The sequence below is a fragment of the Strigops habroptila genome, chromosome 2 (genome assembly GCF_004027225.2).
Source record: "Strigops habroptila isolate Jane chromosome 2, bStrHab1.2.pri, whole genome shotgun sequence".
Classification (NCBI taxonomy): Eukaryota; Metazoa; Chordata; class Aves; order Psittaciformes; family Psittacidae; genus Strigops; species Strigops habroptila.
In genome coordinates this window covers 3130966-3150906 of record NC_044278.2, presented here as the reverse complement: position 1 = coordinate 3150906, position 19941 = coordinate 3130966, and the positions used below count along the sequence as shown (strand labels likewise).

The 19941-nt window shown below is 45.7% G+C and overlaps 1 protein-coding gene across 1 annotated transcript; it reads left to right on the top strand.

Moving 5' to 3' along the window:
* The first annotated feature begins 7595 nt into the window (after nt 1-7595).
* DUSP27 (dual specificity phosphatase 27, atypical) lies at nt 7596-19108 on the top strand. Its single transcript, XM_030471858.1, has 6 exons — nt 7596-7736; nt 8470-8602; nt 10995-11089; nt 11961-12192; nt 12946-13163; nt 15333-19108. The coding sequence occupies exons 2-6, from the start codon at nt 8490-8492 to the stop codon at nt 18164-18166; spliced, it is 3492 nt and encodes a 1163-aa protein (XP_030327718.1). The 5' UTR covers nt 7596-7736; nt 8470-8489; the 3' UTR covers nt 18167-19108.
* Nucleotides 19109-19941: the final 833 nt, after the last annotated feature.

The following is a 19941-nucleotide window of genomic DNA, read 5'->3' as shown; positions in this document are numbered from 1 at the left end:
TGTACATATTGATCATCAAATCGTGATCCAAGTCACATTTGTTGCTTGGAGCACATCCGCTTTTTCTAATTACGTTAAACTTTGTGAATTTCCTTCTTGTGGCTCTTACTGAAGTGAGGTTTTCAGGATTTTGGTTAAAAAAACCCAAGCTATTCCCATATGTGCAGCTTTGAAGCCTGGAAGAAGGTGTAGGAGCGTAGGTATGAGAAGACAAAACAGGTTAAGAAGCAGTGGAACTGAGACCACAGGCTCTGCAAGACAGGATGAGAAAGGGCAAGTCTGAAATGAAGGCCAAGGGTGAGCTGGCTGGTTTATATGGGTTAGTAGGGATTGTTGTGCATCCCCTTGGTGTGAATAATATATAGAGATTGCAAGTTGTATCAGAGTACACATAAACAACAGGATTTAGGCTATGGATGTGTATGGTACCTGCAGATTTAGTTATAAAATAACAAAATCCAAGGGCTTTTCCATTCTTAGCTGAGGAAGTTCCTGTACTTAATGAAAACCATTAAAACGGTTTTCCAAAGATACTTTCCAGCCTCATGAAGAATGGCATTCTCTTCCCGTTCCTAACACTGTCTTGCAGCTTTAGGAAATGCCTGTGAGTCTGGATGCTCAGAGACAGTAAACAACCCTGCTTGATCATAAACATGAAGGAACTTTTACTAAACAGAAAAAGCAGCGCACAATGTCCATTAGAGCACTCCATTGCAGTGCTGTTTCCTTCTACCCAGCCCTTGAGGACACAACCGAATTAGTACTCACTTGCACTGAAAACAAGCAGCCAAAGTCTTTTCATTGCTGTCCTCCTCCTCTCTCCTTTGTTTCACCTCAGGGTGTTCTTCCTTGTCAGCTCTAGGTGGCCGGGTAAGTAATGGGCTTTAGCTGAAGGGCTGCTTCCCAAGTTCCTTTGCTCAGTCTCTTATAAAGTGGTGCTGCTCTGGTCTGCCACTCCCCTCACAGCCGGGACAAGCCACATGGCCAATAGGCTTTGACATCGCTCGCTGCTCTCTGCCCCTAGGCAGAGAGCACGCTTGTGAACTCCTGCCCCAGTTGTGAACTTTCTTCCCCAATTAAACTGCCTTTCCGACTTTATCCGAACATGCAGGTACATAAAGCAAGAGAAGAGGCAGGCTGAAGGGTGCGGTGGCTGGGAGTGTACAATACAACAGTTGAAGTAAGGCAGGTGATGATACATAACTGGGGGAGGATAAGCCTCATTCACCTTAAATATTTATTAAGGGAGCCTAGAGCCAGAGTTACAAAGGTATTGAAGTGTTTCACAATGCAGGCAGCTTCCCCAATCCGGGTTTTAAGGAACTGAGGTGCCTAATTCCACTTACTTTAATACCTGTAAGAATATATAATTTATGATAATTTGCTGACTAATGGGTTATCTAAATATAAGTGAGATGCAACTCAGCCAGGTTCCTTTGTCTACCATTCGACTGCCCACTGCGTGGCTTGCATAACAGCCATAGGTACCAAAAGTCTTGTCCACCTTTCCACTGAAGAGGGCCATTAGATAAAGCTGATGAATGGCTCATAGCATGCATATACCCGCTGTGTACCTGCTACATACTCACTCAGGGGTGTGCAGTGCAAGTCCAGCCGCTGCTCACGTGTTCTGGATGGGCACTTGGAAAGCACAAATAACTGCTACTATAATTGACTGAAGAATAAAAGGGAGACTGATGGCAGCTCAGGCAAATATCTGACATTACATTTAATTGAGTGCATCAGGCTAGCATGTCTTTTCAACTCTTCACTGCCAATAGACAGCAAGGGCTGTCTCCATCTAGGATAGTCATCTATGCTCTATTTCTAGCCATTTGAGAGACAAAGTCACTTTTAGGGTGTGAGCGATCATTTTAGGCGTCTTGGATGGGGACTTCATATCTTTAGACATCATTTTCAGATTAAATTAACCATACTCATAATGCAGCGATAATACTGATGAACTCGGTATTGATTTTTGAAGGAGGCTACCTCAAAAGTGGGTGGCTGCACTGGTTATCTTGATCTTGTGCTGACCCCATACTTGCATGCTAAACCTGTCAGAAGCCATGCCAAAGACTGTCTTTTCATCTGTGTGGCAGTTGTTCAAAACACCTCCAAGACAATGAAACTTAAGAATGACTGGAAATCAAATCCCTCTGATAAAAAGGACTGTCTATACTCCTGTGTTTGATACATAACCTCAGTTCTCTTCAAACAAGCTGTTAGCACAAAGCAAATTAAAGCATGTATGAGTACGGAAACCGTATTCCTTAGCAATCTTTCAAAGGAAAAGAATCCATCCTGCTGTATGTGTACATCTTTGATACGCTGCATTACAAGGCAACTGTAGGATCCTCCACCTGGGGAGAAGGAACCCCAAGTACCAGTACAGGCTGGAGGCTGACCTATTAGAGAGCAGTTCAGCTGAGAAGGACCTGGGAGTATTGGTGGATGATCAGTTCACTATGAGCCAGCAGTGTGCCCTTGCGGCCAGGAGGGCAAACAGTATCCTGGGGTGCATCGGGAGGAGTGTGTCCAACAGGTCGAGGGATCCTCCCCCTCTACTCAACCCTCATGAGGCACCACCTGGAGTACTGTGTCCAGTTCTGGGCTCCTCAGTACAAGAAAGACAAGGAGCTACCGAAGAGGGTCCAGTGGAGGCCACAAGGATGATCAGGGGTCTGGAGCATCTCTCCTAGGAGGAGAGATTGCGGGAGCTGGGCCTGGTTAGTCTGGAGAAGAGAAGACTGAGAGAGGATCTCATTAATGCTTATAAATATCTCAAAAGTGGGTGCCAGGAGAATGGTGCCAGACTCTTCAGTGGTGCCCAGCGACAGGATGAGAAGCAATGGCCAGAAACCAAAACACAAGAAGTTTCATCTCAACATGAGGAAGAACTTCTTCACGTTAAGGGTGGCAGAGCACTGGAACAGGCTGCCAAGGAGGGTCGTGGAATCTCCCTCTTTGGAGACATTCCAAACCCACCTGAACGCTTTCCTGCGTAACCTGCTCTGGGTGGCTCTGCCTTGGCAGGGGGTTGGACTAGATGGTCTCCAGAGGTCCCTTCCAGCCCTAGTGGTTCTGTGATTAGGAGATGGCAAGGACGCTGCAAAGAGAGGAGAGCCTTCTTCCAAAACCAGCTTGCTGACCTCTAAATGCTAACCACAAATGGCTTAAGATGTAAACAGAACCGGGGCAAGGTCAGTAGTCTCCTTTCTCCTCTCTGGAGCCTGAAAGGAAGAGGTTCCTCACAAGGATGAGTTTCTTAAATTTTTACCTCTTTTAAAGACTTTAAGCTTTTTGTGACTTTATCCCACAGCCTCCAGGGAGAGGCTGTGTGATCTTTAGGTTTCACTCTTTCAATTTTGCTTCTGTTTAATATTTTAACTGAACCTGATGAACAGAGATAGTGACAGAAATGCCACCACTGTGCACCATACTTCCCTCTGTTAATTCTCAGTTCTCTACATAACAGCTTTGAATATTCACCGAAAGAGCTTGGTTACAGTCCCTGATAGACTCTGTACCAACTTGGTAAAATTGCTGTTACCCTTTTCACAGAAATAAGACTTTCATTATCATTTATACAACATCTCTTCCCTCTCTTCTCCACAATAATTTCAAAACCCACTTGACCAACTTTAGCTAAATTTGACAGACAGATCATAATCTTAAAGATGGGAGGTTCCTTTCAGTCCCATAAAAATCAGCAATCCCAATCAGTTGGGATAAAAGAGAAATCTAAATTAATGGTCCTTCTTAGGCATTGGTCATTGTTTTCCGTTCCAAGAATCCATGGTTGCGCAGCTGATGCACCTGACCATGGTCTGTCTCATCTTTTGCACAGCCAGGCAGGTAGGGAAACGTGGTACAGTGAGCAGGCACAGGGGCCAGAGCTGTGGCTCCACGAGGGGTGTTTATCGTGCTGGGGCACCTGGACTGCAGTACACATATCCATTGGAAACCAGGCTTTTTAATCCCACTGCTTGCAGAAATGCATGGTGTTTAGTGTGTTTTCTTAACCTTGCCAGTAAAAACCCACAATAGAGAGAACATGCAGAGTTAAGCTGAAAACAGTGCATATGGAGTTCCTCAAATACCTAAAGCAGGTCTGAGTTTAGTAACCTAAATACCAGCAATGCAAATTAAGCACTGCACATTAACCCTGAAACAAATGCCCTGTTTTCACATAAATTTGTCATTTAACTGTAAAAGTAACAAGGTGCATCCTCTCCAAGCATATTGGCATGTGTCTAGTTCCACTGTGCTGGGGAGGAGGGACAGGCACTGGATCTCACCTCACAGTCCATAACTTGGGCAGGCTGCCTTACCTGGTGTCTGTGTAGAAATACTGGTGTGGAGATGATTCACTGCGGGAACAATTTTACCCTGCCTCTATCAGCCACTCAGTTGCATTACAGATAAGTTGGTGCTGAGATAATGTTCTGTTTGTTTGGAGACTCAGCTAAATAAGACTGGTTTCCTAGGCATCATAGAGATATGATGCTTCATATCTCTACATACTTCATATGCTTCTACACCTGGTACTTACATAAATCTGATATTAAGACACTTGTTTAGATGCACTTTATTGCTTTTGTTAGTTTTGTTGGCTTTGCCATGGCCCTACTTGTGCTAACGCAAGCCTGTGTCTTAGCATAGGCCGACACACATCAACTTCTTCAACACTCACCCAAGAGCAATGCAAACCCTGAAACTCCTTACATTTTTGCTGATGGCAGCAGATCTGGGGAATCTTTTTGCTCTATATAGGATTTTTCAGGGCTATTATTAGCTTATTTAGATGAAACTGTCATTGACATAAAAAGCTTTAATATGAAACTAGGGTGGCTTCGTTGTCTTTCCAAAAATACATACTAAGATAAGGCTTTCCTAGAAAAGCCTGTGAAGATTAATGTGTAGGTAGTATAGTGCTAATACTAAATGATAGTAACTCCTGTTGAGACTGAGAAAGAGGAACCTTCAATCAAGATCCCATCATTCCCACCTGAGAAGACAGCACCTGGCCACATTCAGTTTGGGTTCATCTGTGAATAGATATATTAATCACCAATGACAGATGCCCAACCACTTGCAGCTTGTTACTTTCGGCTATGTTTGCATGTGCATACATACATTCATTAGCAAAGATTTCCAGCACCCTTGCCTCTGTTCTGCATGGTCATCTTGAGCCCAAAAAGCACCAACTTGTAACAAGCCGTGAGGAAGAGCTGCCAGGCTGCCCGCAGTCTGTGTGTTCTCCACAACTCTGCAACGTACACAATCCTACCTGCATCTCTACATGTGGACAGTTGTGGTGGGCATGGCAGGGCTTGCAGGTCTAGCCATCATCCCCTGCTGCAGCTGTATCCTAAAGGTTCACAAACAGGATTTTCAGAAGCAGCTCAGTGACTTAAAAGTTTTTATTGGATATCAATAGAATACATGCTCCCACAACAGTTGGGTCCTTTGAAAACTCTGTTCTCTGATAATAAGGGAGTCCATGGGCAAATATCTTTAGATCACTTTCTGCCTCAGTTAGCAGTAATTGATAACATATGTGGCACTGCATTGCAGAAGCAGCTAAAAATTGCATCGCCCTCTTGGATGTCTTCAAACCTGTAATCAGTAATCCATTTCTCCCCTTCACATGACACCTGAGATTCAGTATACCACTTTCTCTTGTTCCTACTTGCTCACCCCAGTAACTGTATTAACACAAGTCTAGGATATGAGAACACAAAGACTTGAGTGCCTGTTTCACAGCTCTTCCCTGCCGTGATGTGGCATCCCTACAGATGTAACCCCATCCCCATGTGGGGATGCAGCACTCATGTCTGAAGGAAGGGGGGTATGCAGGCCTTACACAGCATGATGCAGCATCAAGGGTATCTATAGTATGAGATAGGTCAATTCTCTTTTCTACTTCCTTTCTTGTTTGCTTGTTTGTTTGCAAAAGGAATCGACAGTGGGATGTCACTGCATGACTCAGAACTGGAGCTCCCAGTACAGGTAAATAGCAGTTAGGCTTTCATCTAGTCTGTCTCTCAGACCAGCCTGGCTCATGAGCTTTGCTGGGAAGTCAGGAGTTGGGAACTGAAGGTTTCCTCTTTGAAAATCAAAGAAAACTGAGTGTACCTCAGTCTTAGCTCTTCCAAGGACAAAAATCAGCTGATCATACAACCATAGAACCACAGAATGGTTTGGGTCAGAAGGTACCTTTCAAGGTTATCTGGTCTAACTCCCCTGCCACGAGCATGGGCATTTTTCACTAGACCAGGTTGCTCAAAACCTCTTCCAACCTGACCTTGAACACTTCAGTGCTGGGGCATGCCCAGCCGTCTCTGGGCAACCTGTTCAGTGTCTCACCATCCTCATAGTAAAGAATTTCTTCTTCATGTCTAATCTAAATCTACCCTGTCGCTACAGGCCCTGGTAAAAAGTGTGTCTCCGTCTTTTTTGTAGTATTTAAGTACTGAAGGGCTGCAGTAAGGTCTCCTCAGAGCCTTCTCTTCTCTAGGCTGAAGAATCCCAGCTCTCTCAGCCTTTCTCTATAGGAGAGGTGCTCCAGCCCTCTCACCATTTTGGTGTCCCTCCCCTGGGCCTTCTCTGACAGGTCCATGTCTTGTACTGGGAGCTCCAGAGCTGGATGCAGTGCTGCAGGTGAGATCTCACAAGAGCAGAGTAGAGGGGGAGAATCACACTCCTTTTGATGCAGCCCGGCATACGGTTGGCTTTCTGGGCTGCAAAGCATGTTGCTGGTTCACATCCAGTTTTTCATCCACCAGTGTCCTCAGTCCTTTTGTGCAGGTCTGCTCTCAATCCCTGCATCCCCCAGACTGCACTGCTGTTGGGGATTGCCCTGACACAGGTGCAGGACCTCGCACTTGGCCTTGTTGAACCTCATGAGGCTCACATGGGCGCACTCCTCAAGCCTGTCCATGTTATCCTGGATGGCATCCCTTCCCTCTACCAGATCAACTGCATCACTAAGCTTGGTGTCATCCACAGAATTTCCGAGGGTGCACACAGTCCCACTGTCTCTGTCATTAATTAATATATTGAACAGTACTGGCCTCAGTACAGAAACCTGAGGGACACCGCTTGTTAGCGATCTGCATTTGGACACCGAGCTGTTGGCTGTGACTGGATGCAGCCATCCAGCCAATTCATTAGCCAACAACTCCAACTCTCTCCAAATTAGAGGCAAGAATGTTGTGGGGAACCGTATCAAAAACCTTGCAGAAGTCCAGCTGGTCTGCTTCTAGTAAGCCTGGAGTGGCTCATTCTTCACTGTGTTTCCCTAGGACATCAGAGGTCATACCAGCATTTCACGTTGTGCCTGATGGGATCCCACCTGCCTGGATGCTCACTGCAGGCAAAGGTTCAGCCTCACTGGCTCTGAGCTCTTCTCTGGGCTCCTCCTGCAACTGGAAAAGTCGGAGGATCCAGCCCACAGCAGGGAAGGAGTTAAGTGCTTGACCAGCTGCCGTCTATGAGGCACGAAATTCTTTCCCTGTGCAATCCAGCAGCCAGCGTTAGGACAGCCCTATATTTAGAAAGCTGATAAAGGTTTGGTGCTGACACTTGTCCTGCCGCTTGATGAAGAAGCCACAGAAAGAGCGAGAGTGGAGGGCTGATTTCTCTCTCCCCAGTACTGTTCCCTGCCACGTTTCCTGCCCTCTTCACTGGACTCTGTCGCTGTACCTCCAGCAGGGACCCCCGGCACAGGGGTAAGTGCCCTTTCCTTGCTCCCCCCTCACACTGCCCCATGAGCAGCAGCCGCTCCTCACCCCACTGGTGGCACATGGCTGCGGTTCTCCCGCCTGAGGCCGGCTGCTGGGCCCTTCGGAGCCGCCAGCAGCAGCCATGGCACAGCGAGGCAGGAGTCACTCTGCCCGGAGCCAGGGAAGCGTCAGCTGCTGTGTTTTCGTGCCCCTAACCAAGCTGAGGCCCCCCTTGCTCTCCCATGCCCGGGGCAGGCACAGCAGGCTCCCCACGAAGGATTACAAGGACAAAGTCCCAAGGCTTGAAGTGCCTTTGGCCTTGGGTTTTTAGGAGTGTTTCATTTTGGGGAGGTGAGGTCTCATGTTTCTTGCCCCCGATGCTCCTTCCAGTCCAGCTCTGGCTGCGTACAGCTCCTTCCAGCCACCACGCATGGCTGAGCCGGCCAGGGAGGGGATAGAGTTTCTTCCCCACCACCCCTTCCTTCCTGGCCTTCCTGCACACTTACTCACAGGCAAGAAGGGCATCGGTGCTCGCTGGGCAGCAGCCAGAGAGCTGCACAAGGCCTCGGGAACGGCAGGCACCCTGGCAGAGGAGCCAGTGTGGCTGCTTTCTGGCAAGGGCCCCTCGCAGGGTTGTGGAAGCAAGATGTGGGAGCCCCTTCTGCCATACCCGCCCCTGCCACCGCCGCGCAGGCTGGCCTCCTGTAATGCCCTCCCTCCTGCCGTGCTCCCCTTGCAGCGGATCCTCTCGCAGCTGCCATGGCCAGCGGCAGAGATTCGGACAGCGATCAAGTGGTGCCCGGCGAGGAGGACGAGGGAGCGGACGTGAAGGCCGTGCAGGCTCACTATCTGCGCAGCCCCTCGCCCAGCCGGTGAGTATGCTTTGCCGCAGGCCTCCCGGCAGCACGGTGACAGAACAGCTTGCCTTCCCTCCTCGTCCACCGCCTCTTCTGCGCACCCACACTTGGATCGAGTGTGGATCCCAGAGCTTCCATCTTCTGTGGTGGGGGTTAGCGTGCCAGCAGGGAGAGAGACTGCGGAGACAGGGCTCCTGTGCTGATTCACCCACCCTGCCGAAAGTGTATGCGCACACAGCGGGGGCAAAGTGCAGAAAGCATTACTATGGGGTGGTATTGTTCTTCCCTGTCTCATCCTCTTACATCCACCCCCATGCTGGAATTTCTCTTCCCAAATTCAGCCCTGTTTTTCTGTCTATTTTAAGGACCTATGGATTTTTTTATGTTGATATTAGCCTTTCCCAGCCCCCAAAAGACTGAAGGTCTTTGGATTTTGGGTGGTTCAGAACCATTCTTAGCTACAGGCTTCAGGGACTGAACAGGAGGCTGTCACAGCACAAGCAGAAATTGAGTTACCTCAAGCAAAACAAGCATGATTAGATGTGTTTTCGCCTAATATAAGGAAAAATACATCCATTTGTACTCTTTTTCCTAAAGCAAAATGCTCTGCAGGGCTTTCAGTACACTTTGAGATGCTTTAGCTGAAGGCAGGGAGTAGGGATTGAGTTTGAAAAGGTCCCTCCCAGTGGCCCTCAACAAGTAGGAGGTTATGAAATGTTTCCCATTACCTGTGGAGCACTGCAGAAAAATGAAGATGGAGTGCTTATTTAATTAACTAAATGTGGTTTTAAATTGTTTAGGAAATTCACTGGGCTCACATACAGTAAAATTACGTACTGAACTTGCTAAATCACTCTCCTACTGCTCATCTCTCAATCAAAGTGAACAGAAGCACCTCTCCTGTTTATTCCTTTGCCTTCCCTTGCTCTCCCTTGCCTTCCCTTCCTTTTCTTTCTCTTCTTTTTTTTCTTTTCCCCTCTTTTTTTCTTGCTGTCAGTGCCAAGAGCAATGATGAAAATGGTAAGGTCCTTCCCAACCAGAATGAGGCCCTTGAAGCATCCAGGCTTGGGCAGTTCTGTACCTGTGTGCTTCATGGATGCTTGGGGCAGCTACAGGTAAAATCTGTTGAGGCTGTGGTGGCAGATTATTACCAACTGTTATCTTTTTATTGAGCTTGGAGGCAACCTTTCCAGCGAAAGGAATTGAAGGCAGGGCATAGCTGCAAATTTGTGCCAGCTCCTGTAAATGAGACTGAGACTCCCCTTGCTCATCTCATAAACTCCTTTGAAGAGCTAGAAGAGGATTACTTTCAGTCACGGTTGACAAGTGCTGGAACCCAACTAAATGACCTAGACGAGCCCGTTAAGTGGTTTTCGGTGGCCATGCTCTCCGTTTTGATTCTGGAGACTGAAAGCAGTTGAGTTCTCCAGACACTTGCTGCAGCCTGGCTGCATGTTAATCACCCTCCCTCTCCTGCTTTGATTAAACAAAACCACACAGTGTGATGCAAGTGCTGCAAGCCTGCATTGCCAGCTAGCTTCTGTGGTGGCTGCAGACTTGTCCCGATGATCTGTGCCATCGATTCGGAAGGAAATGTAGAGGGTGTGCCTCAGGGAAAAAGCTCTGTAAAACATTTTGTGAAGATTGTCTAAATAAGGAAAGATTTGCTTGGCCTGTACAGGCGGACCCGGTTGGAAATACATTTGGTTTTGTGGCCCTTTTTTGCTTAACAAAAACGTATGTAAATCACACTGTGTCAGAGAACTCCCATCAAAGGTGTTTGTGGGTTTCATATTTGTTTCTGATCTGCAGTTAGACAATGCTATGTGAGTGGAAAGACTGTTCACAGATTCATGCTTCTGTGTGTTCACTGAGTACAGAGGAAGAGATTCACAGGCTTCAATCTTAATGCTTGTATTGCAGCTTGTGATAACTCAAAGGATGCTTCTGGGTAATTAGCTGACAGGAAAAAAAACCCAACAGTTTTCTAGCATAATCTGTTTTGAATTGTTCAATAAATCCTAGTTAGGACAATGTTTATGTCTGTCTTAAGCGAGAGCTACTTGTGAGACTATTCCTTGTGATCCTTCCCCCTCCCACTCCCAAAGCAGACACTGATCTTCTCTATCCAAAAACTCCTCCACCAGTCTATTCTCTTGCACTCCCAGCCCACTGAAACTTTTCCCTATGGGACCTGTTTGCGTCCTGCAAACACTGGATACCATGGCATGTTTGAAGCCTGTAGTGCCACACTGGAGAGCAGGGGTTGAGGGTTGGTAGAAAAGCTGGGGCTTCCCTTCTACCAGTTCCTTCTGCTCTCTTCTGGAATGGGTGGAAAGGGCTGGAGTCTGGAGATGGGATCCCAGTGGAGGGCATTTGCCTAATAGGCAGTTTGGTTGGTTGGCAGGTATTCAGTGATATCGGATGCTGATACAGAGAGCATCTTCATGGAGCCAATCCATCTGTCATCTGCTGTGGCCGCCAAACAAATAATCAATGAAGGTAAGAGGAGGTAGGGTAAAAGAACTATGTAAGTAGTAGAAACTTGAGTTGCAGTTGTTTTGCCTTTCTCATCCAGAGGTCCTAAATGATAAAAAAGCCTTTATGAGAAAACCCTACCTGAGGCAGAGGTGAAAAGCACAAAGAAAATAACAATTTACAGAAAGGTTTGGTGACTTTCTTTGAAGTTGTGCACAGAATCTGTGGCAGAATCATCTACCACAGTGATGAATACAGTTTGCTGGTTGCTCTGTAAGAAATGGAATAGAACAGAACAGAATAGAGTATTTCAGTTGGGACCTACAGTGATCATCTAGTCCAACTGCCTGACCACTTCAGGGTGACCAAAAGCTCAAGCATGTTACTAAGGGCATTGTCCAAAGGCCTGTTAAACCCTGATAGGGATGGGCCATTGATCACCTCTCTCGGAAGCCTGTTGTCGTGTTTGACCACTGTAAAGAGATGCTTCCTCATGTGCAGTCTGAGCCTCCCCTGGTGCAGCTTTGAACCATTCCCAAGTGTCCTATCACTGGATAGCAGGGAGAAGAGCTCAGCACCTCCTTCTGCACTTCCCCTCCTCAGGAAGCTGCAGACTGCATTCTTCTGCAGCTAGAATGAGTGAGCCCTTAATTCCCAGGCCTTTGGCCAGTGTGGGTCTCTGTACTGAGAGGACAGTGCAGTATGCTCTTCCCATTACTAACTACTTTGAGGCTTCTAGATGAGCATGTAATGCAGACATTGCAGACAGGATGGTGTGATGTTACTGGGAGAAAAAGCAGTCCCCAAAGAATTGACAAAGAAAGAACAAAGAATGACAGGTCATATGTTTGCATGGGGTTTACATGCTTTTAGTTACAATGTCAGTTTATTCCAGAACTGAAGACAAAGGATGCCAGCGTAGATGCAGCGTGTCCCAGGATGTTAGAGTCTGCGCGGCAGCTGATGGTGGAAGACCTGTACAACCGAGTTAAGGAAAAGATTGATGACACCAGCTTGTTTAACACGCCATGTGTGATGGACTTGCAGAGGGCACTTGTGAAGGACAGGCTGGAGACCCCCAGGGATGCTGTGGATGAAGTCTGGCCTAATGTCTTCATAGCAGAAAAGTGAGTGTCAGCTTTTGTCATCAAGTTGCATGAGATTCCAGTGAAGGGTCAGATGGAACCATTGAAGGCATAACATGTATTACATGCATCTAATACCTTTCATCCCCAGAGAGCTCCAAAGTGTTTTTCAGAATATGCTCAGAAAGATCTCTGCGCTGAAAAGTAAACACTTCTGGATTAGAATCAGCAGCTTTCCTGTGCTTTTTTGATGCTTCAACAATTTAGGAGAGGGAAAGGCAAATGAGCCCAAATTGCACTGTTCTGATTGGAATTGGCTCTGAAATTGGGAGTAAAGTCTTTATTATGTAAAAGAGAGTTAAAAAAAAAATGTCATAGCAAATATTGAGTGGAAACGGTTAGGTCTTCTGTACTATGGCTCAGCTGTCTGAGACACCTGTGCAAGTGACCAGGCAGAATTAGTGGATATAGAGTAAAGCAGCAATTAGAGAGTGATAAAAATTGAGAAATAAGTAATCAGCCTGAACCTAGGATGGCAGGATGAGTTTAAAACCGAGCTGAAGTGGAAACTACGCATGCAGCTCCAGTGGTGAGGGCAGGTTTCTCATTTTCTTCCCAGTGAGTATCGAAAAGAAATACCTGTAGAACTCTCAAAGGACGTTAAGGTCTGAGTGGAGCCACATATTAGAGACAGTGTCTATACAGACTGGGAGCTCTGTAGACCTGTAGCAGACAGCTTCTCTCCTACCTGAAATAGGAGCACTGATATCTAACATCTTTTTTTCCTTTCTGAAGAAGTGTTGCAGTGAACAAAAGCCGTTTGAAGAGACTGGGGATCACACATGTCTTGAATGCAGCTCATGGTACAGGTGTATACACAGGACCAGGTTTCTACAACGGTCTGAATATCCAATACCTGGGCATTGAAGTGGATGATTTTCCAGACATGGATATCTCCAAACACTTCCGCCCAGCTGCAGAGTTCCTTGACGAAGCACTGCTGACTTACAGAGGTAAGAGGAATTTACGGTGGTTCCATAGTGCTTGGGAATTAATGGGTGGAAGCATTACTCTGATGAACAGCCGACGCCACATTTGTAGTTGGGTAGAAGGCAGATACTTTGTTCTCTGCATCCATTTACAGGGAACATTCCTTGCCCGTTCCTGCCATGCCTTAATCGAAACAGGAGGGGGCAAACTAGTGAGAGGAGGCAGCCCGACAGTTCTTGCTGCAAGCCCAATGTCTTCAGACTCAAACTGGCTGTGAGGCACCTCCCTCAGCTGCTTTAAAAGTACCTTATTATTGCAGAGAGGTGAAGCCCTGCTCCAATAAATATTTTTAAGATATTGATATTATATAATACTCTATATTGTTATATATTGCACACTGCGAGTTTCACTTTTGCCAGGGTGCTTACTACAAAAGAACAGGCTGATTTACTAGAAGAATCCAAACAGCTGGCTTGGACCCTTGGGTGTACACCCAGGCTACTGTCTAATTTGCTGGACTCCTCTTCCATGGCAAGTGTTATTCCGTGGACCTCCAGGACATACTGCTCAATTTTTTTGCAGTTTCAGTGGACAGTTAGAAATACCTTTATGGGATTCAATATGCAAATGAACACCATAATCAGTGATATCACTGATACTCTTCATATATGTGTTCAATGCACTTAATTTTTGTAAAGACACAACAGGTTACCTCCTACTAGAAGTGACAGGAAGAAAAGTGAGAAGTTTTGTTAGTACACAAGAAAAGTTGAGCTAATTTTAATAGCTCACCGAGCACCATGAGGAGGCACTTGGAGGAGCATTGATGTTCTTCATAACTCCCATTGCTAGCCTTGGCATAGTACAGGTGCTTACTGCTGCTGGCATTCATTGACCCTTCAACTCACTAACCTAGCAAAAAATGACAGCCAAGCAGGGAAGAGGTGGATTTCCCTTGGGTTAGTCAGCTGAACTGCCTCATGGAAGGGTCCAGTGAGGACCTGAGCTGACACAGGAAAGGAGGCAGAGAAGCCTTGAAAGCAAGCAGAGGAATGAGATCTCCCCCTTTCGGTGAACTGTTCGATAGGCTTTACTGGCTGTTTAAAACACTTGGAAGGCAGCTGAGGCTTTTGATACTAAGAAAGGTGTAAAAGACATTTTGGGATTGTAGGAATAGGTAAATACTTGCGGTAACATATCAGCAGGCAGAAAGGTGGTGTTTAAACTGGCTTCATTAAGTTTCAGTGCAAACAGTTTAGTTTAACTGGAGTTTATCATACATGTAGAAACAGTAATTTCAGTTATTTGCAAGCTGGCAAATCCTCATTTAACCCTCTCTTCATATTTACAAGCTTTTCTTTAGCTGTAATTTGCTATAAAAGTAACTTTAAAAAACAATCCTTCTGTGCCAAAGCTTAGTTTTCTGCAAGAGGTGGTTCTTGTGTAAATGCCATGAAATAAAGCATACCCTCAGCTTTGGCTCTATCCCTTGCAGTCACTGTTTGCAGAACAGTGGGTCCCAGTAGTTTGAAGCAGCTGTATCAAGCAGTTTGTCAGAGTCAAGATCAGCTCTCTTCTGCTAGTTGCTTGGTTCTCCTGTGCTGAGATACACTGTGACTCTGGTCTCCAGCCCGTCTATATGCAACTGTTTGAATGTACCTTGCAAAACAGCAGATGTGGATTCTGGCAAAAATATAATTAATGTTAAATTGTATGTAAGTCCTGTAATGTGCTGTGTAAAAAATGAAGTTATTTTATTATCCTCCCAATACCTTCCTGGAGGCTAATGCTGGTATCTCCCTTTTTACATCTGGGGAAACTGAAGCATGGAAGGCTTAAACATCTTACCCCATGTCAGCCAGCAAGTCAAGAATAGTGTGTCACTTGTCTTTCTAACATGTATTAACAGCTTTCTGATTATTTGGGGAAGCGAAGTGTGTAGGTGAAAATACAGATATTATTTGTTTTAAAATGTGCCTGCCCACAGCTTTTAAAACTAATGTGCTTTTTATTCATACATAGCTAGATTTTATTAAGATAAAGCTAACAAATATTTAGTACTGCTTCCAGTCACTGAAACATATAGCATATAATTTTTAACACTATTCAGAGAATGCTTTTGTGATACATATCAGGGCAACTTCTCTATGTTACTGGAAATAGCTAATTGCTTTTATATTCAATATCTGTAGGCAAAATCCTTGTCAGCAGTGAAATGGGGATCAGTCGCTCAGCCGTGCTGGTGGCTGCCTACCTGATGATCTACCACCACATGACTGTTCTGGAGGCTCTGATGACTCTGAGAAAGAAGCGTGCCATTTACCCCAACGATGGCTTTTTGAAACAGCTAAGGGATCTCAATGAGCAATTGTTGGAGGAGCGAGAGCTGGAGCATACTGGAAGTGAAGAAGTCACTCCTAGTCAAAGTCCTGTTGTCAATGCAGGGACTTCTTCCCAGCCATCTGGAGCTGGGGACTCAGAAAGCACCATGGGAGCCAAAGCCCACTCCATCACAGTAGAAGAAGAGGACACCACCAGCCTGCTGGGTAGTTTTATGAGCTCTTCATCAGTGGAAAAAACTAGCTGGGTTTCCAAACACTCCACCCTCATCAGTGAGGAGGAAGAGGAACATTTGTATGAGGAATGGAGGAAGAAACAAGGCCTGCCTGCAAAGGAACCAGGAGTTAACCATGGAAGAAGAACATCACCAAAGCTTCTGGAGCAGGAAGGGGAACAATCTGAGGAGGATGTGGAACAGAGGATCCATGACTGGCAGTGCAGAAATGAGAAATACCAAATGGAGGGTCCACCTAGGGAGGAGTATGGAGATGCCAGCACGGGAGGAAGACCTTACCCACCAGGTGAATTCAGTGATGTTGAGAGTGTGAGCAGTTTTGAGATCCGAACCCTAAGACAACAGATGGAAGCCAGTAGCTTAAGCAGGATGAGGAGGAGCCGCACAGGCTCTATGTCTTCAGAGAGCACGTGGGACATGTGGAACCAGAGGCTTCTGGAGATTGAGAAGGAAGCTGCTCGAAGGTATCACTCTAAGAATAAAAGTTGTGGGGAGAGACAATCCCCAGAAACAGGAGGAGAGGAGAGGGATGTGGATGAGGAGAGTGTGCTTTCAGACAGTAGCTCCTTTTACAATTTCTGCCAAAAGAACAAAGACAAATTGACTCCTCTGGAAAGGTGGAAGATCAAGAGGATCCAGTTTGGCTTTCACAAGAAGGATTTAGAACCATCATCATCTGGTGCACCATCTCCAGCAGAAGATGGCAGCCAGGCAGGTGGGGAGGGGACAGAAGGGAAGAGTTTGTCAGATATTAACCTGACTGCCTACCAGGCTTGGAAAATGAAGCGCCAGAAGAAGGTGGGCAGTGAAAGCAAGGAGGAATTTGTGGAGTTTGCCAAAAGTGAGGATTCTGCATCAGCTAAAAAGAAGCAGAGGCGTGTAGAGCTCCTTGAACGTTCAAAGAAGATTTTAGCAGAAAGCCAGTCCATGTGTAGCTGGGAGACAGACAGTACGATGAGTGGGAGTATCCCACTGTCAGCTTTCTGGGGCTCAGCACCTTCTGCAAGCGGTGCCGAGGATGCAGCTTCTGCACTGAGCATGCAGACAAATCATTCATCTTTATCACAGACCAGGAGCAGCACAGGGGCAATGCAGCCTCAGATGCCAAGTATACCCCTTCCCAACCTCCCAGTCGGCCCAGGTGACACTATATCCATGGCAAGCATTCAGAACTGGATTGCTAACGTGGTCAGTGAAACCATTGCTCAAAAGCAAAATGAGATCATGATGCTGTCCCGTCCATCATCTGCAATGGCCTCCATAATGTCAGGAGACCTTGGCAGGCGTGTAGATGATGATAAAGTTTCTCTTCTTAGTGGTCGAAGTAGCTCATCTCTTGCTACCTCTCAGCTTCGCCAGCAGGACATGCACAGGGCTGAGTCTCAGTCTGTCCTGTCTTGCAATACCTCAGCGAATGCAAGGACAGAAGGGAGTAGTTCAAACATGAAGACAGCACAGACAAGCAAGCCACTGTACAGCCTCTTTGCTGATGAGGTTGACTTAAAGAAAATTAGGAGGAAGGAAAAGGAGATGCAAATGGAAATGAGAGAAAAAATGACAGATTACCAAACGGAAAAGGTGATCAGAGACAATAAACGCAGCACTTTATTTAAGAAAAAGATGACCAAAGGAGAGGACAAGGAAATGGAAGATGACAGAGAGAGTACAACAAACAGCCACAGGCGCCCCTTGCAAGCAGATCTTGAAGGAACTGACACAGTCTTTGATCTGTTCAGTCAACCTGCAAACACAGGTGTACCGAAGTCAGAGACTGATATTACCAAGTGGCTCAGCGGCCTGAAAGCAGAAAGAGAACCATCATCATTTTATGATCAAAGCGAGAAGGCTAGAGAGAAATATAGCAGATCATCCACAGTTAGAGAGACGGATTCAGAAACATCCAGTTACAGAATCTCCAGATCCCAAAGAGAAGAGTTAGGCAGCTCTTCTTCCTACGAGTCAAAAGGAGATTCACTGAGAACCATGTCAAGATTTTCCTCTGCTTCTGCAAAAGAGGACAAGAAGATGTATAAGTTCTCAAGATCAAGGGTCAGTGAGACAACAAGTTCCAGAGAAAAGAGTCCAGAGCTGCATGTTTTCAGACAAACACCTGAACCAGCCTTCGACTCTGAATCCCCTGAACCATCTACACAGAGTCGAGTTAGATCTCATCATGTGGAGGCCTGTGAAGAGGAGGCCAGGTCAGACATGTCAGAATTTGGAGCTAAGAGAAAGTTCAGGCAGAGCTTTTCAAAGTCTGAAGAGGATGGAAAGAAGGAGGCAAAAGTGGAACAAAGTGAAGAAAGATTTGCATCTAGACAGTTCTCGCAGTACAGGCGAACCGTGCGGAAAGAAGAGGAAGAAGAGATGGATGATGATGCCATTATTGCTGCTTGGAGAAGCCGACTAGAAGAAACTACAGCAAAGCTTCGGCGGCGAAGGGAAGAGTGACCAAGATGAGATTATAGAAACGCAAGCAGAGCCACAGAGTCCCTGAATCACTCATCATTATATTTCTGATAATCCTTTGTGGTTTGTAGGGCATTTCCTGCAGATAGTTCTATTCTTAATCAAAAGCGATAAAGGGAAGAGGTCAAGTTTTGGAAGTGTTTGTGGTTTGTCAGAAAGAAGATGCTAGTATTAAATGATCAATGTAGGTAGGAGCACAATGTTAGAAGCCATTAGGAGCCAGACGATGTTTCAGTAGCAAAAGCACCTCAAGTCAAAAGACCAATCGCATCCCATTTTGGTTATTTCAATTTCCTAGTCTCGTTAAAGAGTGGACATATTTTTTCTAGGATCTTTTTGATCATAAATGGAAGAAGCCAACAGCCTTTTCGAGGAACTTGGAAAATGTTTCTCTCTTAATCAATTTTACTTTATACCACTGAGAAGATACTGCCAGGTAGGCTCCATTTTCTGCACCAGTCTTATGGATGTCTACAGAAATAAGACAGTTCAGGGGAATACATGTACTGTTTTGCTTCACTAAGTAGCAGAAGCAAAGTTGAATACTAGAAAAAAGAAGATGCCGCTATCTTTTCAGAAGTTCAATGCAGTAATGAATGTATTCCTGTGGTACCATTGTTTTCTATTAGATGGAATCTTCTCTGCTCCAGTATGGCTGGTTCCTGCTAATATTTTTGGGTCAACAAAGGAAAAATGCAGTGATATAAATGCTGTCTAAAACTTTCGTTCTGATGTAGTTAAAGAGATGGAGTTAGAGTTAGGATTAGTGTTAGGTTAGCTGAAGTACTGTATGCAGCTCAGCTGAGTCTGGGGTTTTATGTCTATAGTCAGATTGTCCTGTATTAATTTTCAACATGATTGCCTTAAAAGAATAATACAGAAACTGACCTCATAATAAAATGATGTACAACTAAAGCATTGGCAGAAGGCACCATGCACGTAAGGACAAATAGTTGCATTTGTTGAATGTGGGACTTGGAAGCTCGTTTTTAGGAGATGGTAGGTTTAGCCGGCGTGTTACATTAACATGTTGCTGGTATCATGAGGTACAGAGCCCATTTTGCAGAGTGGGTAGAAGGAGCACAGTCTCCACGTTAACTGAGTACACCAAGTTGAGAGCCTGAGGTCTTTCCATGCCCTGCAGAACCCTGGTGAGCTTATGTGACACGACCTGCCGGGCCTGCCACAGTATCACTTGCGTGGCTTGTGTGACATTGCATCTTTGATGCACCAAAGCACCCAACTCTGTCACCAGTCCATGTCCTTCACCTCTTTCATAAATACCCCAGCCAGTTTCTCCTGATTTCTACTCTGGAATTATCTGCTCCCTCCCCTGCACAGGCTGTATTTTGAAACAACAAAACGCTCTGGCAGAGCTGAGTATGAAACAACAATGGAGGGATGATGCGGTATTGCTCTCTCACAGAAAGCTTTGCCTTTCTTGCCATCTCTTCTCCCTCCCACCGTGATGCTTAGAGCTCACTATTACTATTACGTTAGTACCTCTCTCTGTTTTAATTGTGTAATATAGACAGTAAGCTCCACAGGGCGAGGGCCTGGTCTTTGTCCTTGTCTGTATGACGCTACGCACATCAGCAATGCTATCTAAATAATGGTTACTGATAACAAAATGCAGCTGCCAATTTTCCTAAACTTAGAATCATTTCTCTCAACTATAACTCACTGATTAGGCATTATCCCTGCTTCTCTGAAGATAAAGATGACTCTTTCTGACAGCCAGAACTAGGGTAAATGAT